Source organism: Engraulis encrasicolus, unplaced genomic scaffold (assembly GCF_034702125.1).
Source record: "Engraulis encrasicolus isolate BLACKSEA-1 unplaced genomic scaffold, IST_EnEncr_1.0 scaffold_30_np1212, whole genome shotgun sequence".
Lineage (NCBI taxonomy): Eukaryota > Metazoa > Chordata > Actinopteri > Clupeiformes > Engraulidae > Engraulis > Engraulis encrasicolus.
In genome coordinates this window covers 1,245,501-1,253,960 of record NW_026945599.1, presented here as the reverse complement: position 1 = coordinate 1,253,960, position 8,460 = coordinate 1,245,501, and the positions used below count along the sequence as shown (strand labels likewise).

Sequence of the window (8,460 nt, the reverse complement as noted above, 5' to 3'; positions counted from 1 at the left end):
TTCGTTGGTAGGGCAACGAAACGCTGCCTATTCACTTGAAGATCCAACAGCATACTCAATTGATGAATAATATTGGTGATGGGGCAATAGTGTGGCCTTTTCACACCACCATCCACATGCATTTTCTTCTAATTTAAACCTAATCCTGTATGTCATCATGAACAAGAGAATGAAATGTTCTTTTCAGCTAAACCCCAGCTTCATTATTGAAACACAAATGTTTGCAGACAAAGCAGCGAATGCTGAGATTCAAGAAACGTCTCAAAGGGCCTAAATAAATCACCATGACATGATGTGTGAGTTTTGCAGGACGGTGCTAATGCTTTAAATCATCCTAAAATTGAAGAACAACATTGAAGAATTCAGAAGCATCACTCTCGGTAAGTAACATTCCTAATGTACAGTTTTTAGCATACAGTGTGCATATTGATAACATGGGATAACTGAGGTGTTCCTGCACAGTCCGCCACCTCCTAGTCCAATAGCTCAGTGCTACGATAATGTATGAGACTTCAGGGAGGAGGTTTACTTGCATTCCATGCCACACTCTGCTAGTGGGCCTATGTGCCATAGGACCATTCTGATAGCTCAGTGCTACCGATACTGTATGAGGCTTTGGGAGGGAGGTTTCCTAACATTCCACACCACACTCTGCTAGGTGGCCTCCATTTCAATAGCAATGATATACTGTGTAGCAATAATGAGTACACCACCGTTAAAAAGAACAATAACATTTTGAACAATATTTCAATAAACAAAAAAGTTACATGTATTTCAAATATGCACATGGGGTATGTTTTTAGTAAAACGTCCATGTAGCTTACCACAGAAAAGTAAGTTTGATTATAACAAAAATCAGCATTGGCCATAGGTGTGTGTTAAGGGTCATTGTCAAGAAAACAATGATCAACAGTAAGGACACTGAGTAATGATGACATATTTGCTATTCGTAGAGCAATACTGCTATGTATTCATGATTTCAAACACCAGCAGCACTCATGTATTCTTCATCTCCAACATGTATGTATGTATGTAGTGTACAGTTATCCTATTCTCCAAGGGCTATACTTTGACCACTATTTCTCCTTGCACTTTAGGCCTATATTGAAGGCAGCCACCTTTAAAACAGACTCCGCCTTCTCTAGGTCCTCTGAATATAACTACATCACATCTCATTTCTAAGATTCCTTTACTCAATATGTCACATTTCATGTTAAGATGCATAACATTAAAAGTATATGGGCGCAGTAAAAAATGACTGCATTAAAAGAGATAATTGACTGCATGTGGCCTTTGAACTGAAATGGGTTTGACACCCCTGATTTAGCTGGTGTCGGAGACATATGACTATCATGCTTGGAGTGGTCATGTTATGCAGTTTCATAAGAATGCGATGGGATAATGCCATTCTTTGCAAAGTAACTCTTCTTATGCAGCACCTGTTTTGCAGGGGACCTAGTCAAGGAGGGAGACCCACACCCTGTCTACAGTACTCCTGTATTTTCCCTGAACTTGGGATATAAGATGTCAAACATTCCTTTGATTTCTGTTTTTCTTTTTGTAACGTTCCAGGAATCAACAGATGAAAACATGTCTTCAGTTACTCCCACAACACCATGTCCGTTTCCTATCCTGGTAAGATAATGAAAACAATTCTCACCATTTGCAGCGCAATCACAATTATCAAACAAGTGTTTTTTTTCCCCTCTAAATCCACACTTAAAGGTATTTTGCATGTTTAGCCTATATTATGATGTTACTACCACCAACTGAAAAGAAGGAAAACTCTCCCTCTTAAGGTCCACATCTGGAAATGTTTATTTTTAAAGGTACACTGCGTACGATATTTAGTAGTTTATTTCCAGAATCCATGCTGCCCATTAACAAATGTTACCTTTTTCATGAATACTTACCACCACCATCAGTTTCTAAGTATTCATTATGTCTGGGGAAATCACACTTTTCATACATGAAAAGAGGGGATCTTCTCCATGGTCCGCCATTTTGAATTTCCAGTAATGAAATTTTTAGCTGGAAAAATATGACTTTGGCCATACTGGAAAGTATTAGTTTATTACTTAGTAAACTTTCACAAAAAGATCAAATTTGCCAATGGACAACCCAGTTTCAATGAGCAGCATGGTTGCAGTACATTTGTGACCATTTCCTGCACAGTGTACCTTTTAATAAGGTTATTATGTTGTATATGTATATCTTGCTTCTTACAAACAAAGACAAATCTCAATAACCTGTCATGCCTGGGTGTCTTTTTTGTATTTAGTACAGTGACCAGGACTCTGCAACCATGTCCAAGGTGTTAAACTTGACGGACACTGATATGGATCTGTTGGTTCAGTTTCTGGGTCATGATATCCACGTGCACAAGAAGTTCTACCGTCTTCCTGAAGGTACTTTGGAACTGGCCAAAATAACGAAGATTCTTACAGCACTGGAGACTGGGCGGTTGGCAGACTTCAAGGGCAGAAATCTTGATGAAATCAATATCGACCCCAATGGTATGTATTAACAAAACTAATCCGATAATATCAAGAGTTAAATTTCCATCTCCCCTTGTTCATGATTTCTCTGTTGTTTTTCCTGTTTTTTTTTTCCAGAGACACTTGATGTTACGACAGGGTTTCCTGATGAGGACTGCTCAGACACGGACCCTACCCCATCACAGCCAGGTGCCAATAACACCAACAAAGATTCACCATCTACATCAGCAAGAGATGAAACGCCACGTATGTCACAAGTATAAAAATTGATCTTGATAAGCTAATCTTGACAAGCACTGTGATGCGTAGAAAGGTCAACCAAGTAAAGGAGAAAGGTGATGGCAAAAAACCTGGGGTTAATTGGCTTGGGTACATTGGGAAATAGGTGATGAGAAAAGGTAAGATGACACTTGATAGTTATTACTCGTGTACAAATACAAGGCATTGAAAATGCAGTTAAGCATCTAATCAGAAGCGAAAATAGTCCAAAAAAGTACAAAATGATTTAAGGCTGAATACCGTTTTTTTACATATTAAAAGAGATATTTACAGATGAATGTGTTTTATGTACAAATATTGCAAGTAAGGTGGACTTAAAGGGACAGTTTGGTCAATTTCAACATGCAGTTGTAATGCTCACACTACCCTGGACTTGTCAGTGCCTGAGATTTTTTTTTCTTCTTCTTCAGCCGTTTCCGAGATCCTGGCCATTGTAATGGGGGCAGCTCTTTGTTTACATTTCAAAAAAACATTTTTATTTATTCCCAAAAACATCCAAAAGGTTATAAAACATCAGCAGACAACTAGCAAACAGCAGTACCTTTTGGGAAAATATTTGGAGTTGGCCTATGTTTCATTTTTTAAAAATGTAAACAAACGCTGCCCCCATTAGAATTGCTCATATCTCGGAAAGGGCTGAGCCGAAAAATGTGGCATCACCAGGTACTGACAAGTCAAGGGTAGCGTGAGCAATACAACTGCATGTTGAAATTGACCAAACTGTCCCTTTAAGTAGATATGTATGGACAGAATAATAAAGAGTGCAGTAGTTCTATGCAGTTCATGTATAAACAAGTTATGCGAGAGAAGAATGTACAATTATGGCAGTTGGAAGAAGGGAGGGTATACATTATGATTAAGAACCAATAAACAGATGGCGAGGTATCTCCCCTTGTTCATGATTTCTCTGTTGTTTTTCCTGTTTTTTTTTCAGAGACACTTGATGTTACGAGTACGACAGGGTTTCCTGATGAGGACTGGTTTCCTGATGAGGACTGCTCTCCTGATGAGGACTGCTCAGACACGGACCCTACCCCATCACAGCCAGGTGCCAATAACACCAACAAAGATTCACCATCTACATCAGCCAGACATGAAACACCACGTATGTCATAAGTATAAATATTGATCTTGATAAGCTAATTTTGACAAGCACTGTGATGCGTAGAAAGGTCAACCAAGTAAAGGAGAAAGGTGATGGCAAGAAACCGGGGGTTAATTGGCTAGGGTACATTGGGAAATAAGTGATGAGAAAAGGTAAGATGCCACTTGATTGTTATTAGTCGCGTACAAATACAAGGCATTGAAAATGCGTTTTAGCATCTAATCACAAGCGAAAATAGTCCTAAAAAGTACAAAATGATTTAGGATTGTACAGGTAGCTGTTAATACCTGCTGGGCATTGCTGCCTGTCGCACCTCCTCCGGTGCCCATGGGTCAGCGAGAGAAAATAAGACTTGTGACACAAACATCTTTATTGTATCAATTACTAGACAAACATAGGGAATACACATTCCTAATGCTTGCAGAGGAGGTGCCTTCCTCAACCACCTTCGCAGGTAGCTGTAGCCTTACGCCAGAAGCAGATATCGTCAGGTGGTGTCCAGCCTTCTCTGCTGTGTTTCGGCCCTGAACCACAACACCGCCAACTCCAGCCGGTGGGCCGACAGTGAGTGGCCAGTCTCACTGCCCATCTGCTCTTGACGTACAGCTCACACCAACAATACATATGTCCATACATTTGATAAGCATAAAAATAATAAAGGACAAATAAGGCAGTTGAGCTGTTTGGTGTTCGTTGGCTGCTGGCTTTAACCCCTTCCAAGCAGCTGTGCTCGGGTGCGTTGGTTGCTGGGGCGGCAACAGTATTGAGTGAAGTGCCGAATGCGCAAGGCGGTTGGGAAATAGGCTTGCTGTTCCCTGCGGCTGCTGTCTGGGGGTTAGGTGTTCTTCCCCCAGTTTCTGTCCTTCCTCCGCAGCCAGAGCCAAAAACTCCCTTTCTCCGCCTCCTCTGCCAGTTCCTTTGTTGCCTTCTCAAGCCTCCTTCCGGTGACTCCCACGTCCTTTAGGAGGCATGTAGTCGACAATCCCATTAAGCCTCTGCATCCAACCTCCCTTGGGTAGATGTAGTCTTCCAACCCGCCTCTCGGCACTCAGCAGCCAGCTCAGAGCACTTGGGCCTTTTTTCCGCTCGAAGGCAGCCTCGATCCCTTCCTCCATTGGCATGGTGAGCTCAATGAGGGCCACCGGTCTTGCCTTTGTGGACCACGCCACTATGTCTGGGCGGAGAGATGTGGTGGTAATCTCTGTGGGAAACAGAAGCTTCCTGTCCAAGTCGACCTTCATGCTCTAATCCTGGCCGGGACTGAAGGGCCTTGATGTTTCTCTTTTCCTGATCCCTCCTTCCGTGACAAAGGTGGTGGGGTCCTCTGTCGGCGATGGTATTCTGCTATTTAAGATTGAATACCGTTTTTTTACATATTAAAAGAGATATTTACAGATGAATGTGTTTTATGTACAAATATTGCAAGTAAGGTGGACTTAAGTAGAGATGTATGGACAGAATAATAAAGAGTGCAATAGTTCTATGCAGGTCATGTATAAATAAGTTATGCGAGAAGAATGTACAATTATGGCAGTTGGAAGAAGGGAGGGTATACATTATGATTAAGAACCAATAAACAGATGGCGAGGTATCTCCCCTTGTTCATGATTTCTCTGTTGTTTTTCCTGTTTTTTTTCCAGAGACACTTGATGTTACGACAGGGTTTCCTGATGAGGACTGCTCAGACACGGACCCTACCCCATCACAGCCAGGTGCCAATAACACCAACAAAGATTCACCATCTACATCAGCAAGAGATGAAACACCACGTATGTCACAAGTATAAAAATTGATCTTGATAAGCTAATCTTGACAAGCACTGTGATGCGTAGAAAGGTCAACCAAGTAAAGAAGAAAGGTGATGGCAAGAAACCTGGGGTTAATTGGCTTGGGTACATTGGGAAGTTGGTGATGAGAAAAGGTAAGATGACACTTGATTGTTATTACTCGTGTACAAATACAGGCATTGAAAATGCAGTTTAGCATCTAATTACAAGCGAAAATAGTCCAAAAAAGTACAAAATGATTTAAGATTGAATACGTTTTTTTACATATTGAGAGATATTTACAGATGAATGTGTTTTATGTACAAATATTGCAAGTAAGGTGGACTTAAGTAGAGATGCATGGACAGAATAATATAGTGCAATATTTCTATGCAGTTCATGTATAAATAAGTTATGCGAGAAGAATGTACAATTATGGCAGTTGGAAGAAGGGAGGGTATACATTATGATTAAGAACCAATAAACAGATGGCGAGGTATCTCCCCTTGTTCATGATTTCTCTGTTGTTTTTCCTGTTTTTTTTTTCCAGAGACACTTGATGTTACGACAGGGTTTCCTGATGAGGACTGCTCAGACACGGACCCTACCCCATCACAGCCAGGAGCCAATAACACCAACAAAGATTCACCATCTACATCAGCCAGAGATGAAACGCCACGTATGTCATAAGTATAAAAATTGATCTTGATAAGCTAATCTTGACAAGCACTGTGATGCGTAGAAAGGTCAACCAAGTAAAGGAGAAAGGTGATGGCAAGAAACCTGGGGTTAATTGGCTTGGGTACATTGGGAAGTAGGTGATGAGAAAAGGTAAGATGACACTTGATTGTTATTACTCGTGTACAAATACAGGCATTGAAAATGCAGTTTAGCATCTAATTACAAGCGAAAATAGTCCAAAAAAGTACAAAATGATTTAAGATTGAATACGTTTTTTTTACATATTAAAAGAGATATTTACAGATGAATGTGTTTTATGTACAAATATTGCAAGTAAGGTGGACTTAAGTAGAGATGCATGGACAGAATAATAGAGTGCAATAGTTCTATGCAGTTCATGTATAAATAAGTTATGCGAGAAGAATGTACAATTATGGCAGTTGAAAGAAGGGAGGGTATACATTATGATTAAGAACCAATAAACAGATGGCGAGGTATCTCCCCTTGTTCATGATTTCTCTGTTGTTTTTCCTGTTTTTTTTTTCCAGAGACACTTGATGTTACGACAGGGTTTCCTGATGAGGACTGCTCAGACACGGACCCTACCCCATCACAGCCAGGTGCCAATAACACCAACAAAGATTCACCATCTACATCAGCCAGAGATGAAACGCCACGTATGTCATAAGTATAAATATTGATCTTGATAAGCTAATCTTGAGAAGTACTGTGATGCGTAGAAAGGTCAACCAAGTACAGGAAAAAGATGATGGTAAGAAGGGAGGGTATTAATTGTGATTAAGTACCAATAAACAGATGTCAAGTTATGGATGAAAGGAGACCGCTTCATATTATGTCTTTAGTAGGATGACAGAAAATGTAAACAATGATTTGCTCAGTTTGTTAGCAGCAAGTTGGAGGTGATGTAATGCATCATTATAATACGAAAAGGTCTGGACATGATTAAGTTAGAAACCTAAACTTCTGAAGTCTAATGCAAAACAAATCACACCTGTCATTTCATGTTTGAGTAGAAGAAAGGCTTTTTCAAGAACTTGCAGTCCTACAATGCCACACTATTTGTTGATAACGTGCTTAAACTATTGTACAATGATTATAAAACATTAGGTTGATTCACAGTCACACAGTGATTCACAGTCCACAATATATATCAATTTCATGACTGGTGGCATGAAAGAGAACAAAGGTCTGCAATTGGACCCTGAGTCATAGAATGTAATTTTAACAGATTGTATGTCTGTATTTATCCTGCAGAGACTGGACCAAGTACATCACCCAAGAGGAGGTGGACACACGAGGAGGTTGCAGCTGTTGAGGCCAAGTTCATGAATCTCATAAAGGCAGGAAGAGAACGCCCGGTAAAAGGCAGTGTATCGAATGCATTCAAGCTGCACCAAAAGCACTACAAAACAGAGACTGGACTGCCATCAAATACTATGTCAAAAATCGAATCGCCTCATACCAAAGAGTGGCAAGTAAGAGGGTCACATAAAATGTCCCAGACTGGAGCATTGGTATCTTGCAGTAGATAAACAGCTAGGTTGTTGGTGTTCACGTCCTCTTGGCTGCTGTATTTAGTTCATGTCTGCAGGATAGGTGTTGGTGTTAATGTTGTCTTGGCCACGTTCTCTTGGTTCTCCTTGTTCTCTTTTATGTAGTATGATAGGCTCAGATGTTTTTCCTGGTGTGATTCAGCAGTGTATAACCTTGAGTAAAACTTATGGAAAGCCTGGTTAATTATATCCCCGAAACGCGGAGTGTCGGGGATGTAATGGTTTTGCGTGTGCCGCCCGCCGCCATGTCCGCCGCCATGTCCGCCGCGTTAGGTCTTTCGTGTTAACGCGATATCTTTTGAACGGATGGTGGATTTGTCCCAGATTGGGTGTGTGAAGCTGAAGGGTAGGTTCATGAACTGATTAGAGTTTGGAGGTCAACACATTCAAGATGACCACATTTTTATTTGGCCCATAACTTCTGACTGGGTGGATTGATTTGCCCGGTAATTCCTTATTTTAATGGTTCACCATTTCAGTGAATCTACCATATTCGGTACAGTGTAATAACCAGTGTAACAATGTGTAATACCATGTAATTCTAGTGTAATATCAGT

General features: G+C 40.6%; 1 protein-coding gene and 1 long non-coding RNA gene across 2 annotated transcripts; both read left to right on the top strand.

The window, feature by feature from the left end:
* Positions 1-314: 314 nt before the first annotated feature.
* Positions 315-5,668, top strand: LOC134443322 (uncharacterized). The gene is made up of 6 exons (XM_063193172.1): positions 315-380; positions 1,573-1,635; positions 2,282-2,516; positions 2,616-2,744; positions 3,712-3,825; positions 5,523-5,668. The coding sequence occupies exons 2-6, from the start codon at positions 1,591-1,593 to the stop codon at positions 5,666-5,668; spliced, it is 669 nt and encodes a 222-aa protein (XP_063049242.1). The 5' UTR covers positions 315-380; positions 1,573-1,590.
* Positions 5,669-6,093: 425 nt separating this feature from the next.
* On the top strand, positions 6,094-7,694 carry LOC134443328 (uncharacterized). Its single transcript, XR_010033651.1, has 3 exons — positions 6,094-6,327; positions 6,878-7,006; positions 7,605-7,694. It is a non-coding gene; the product is annotated as an uncharacterized LOC134443328 (long non-coding RNA).
* Positions 7,695-8,460: the final 766 nt, after the last annotated feature.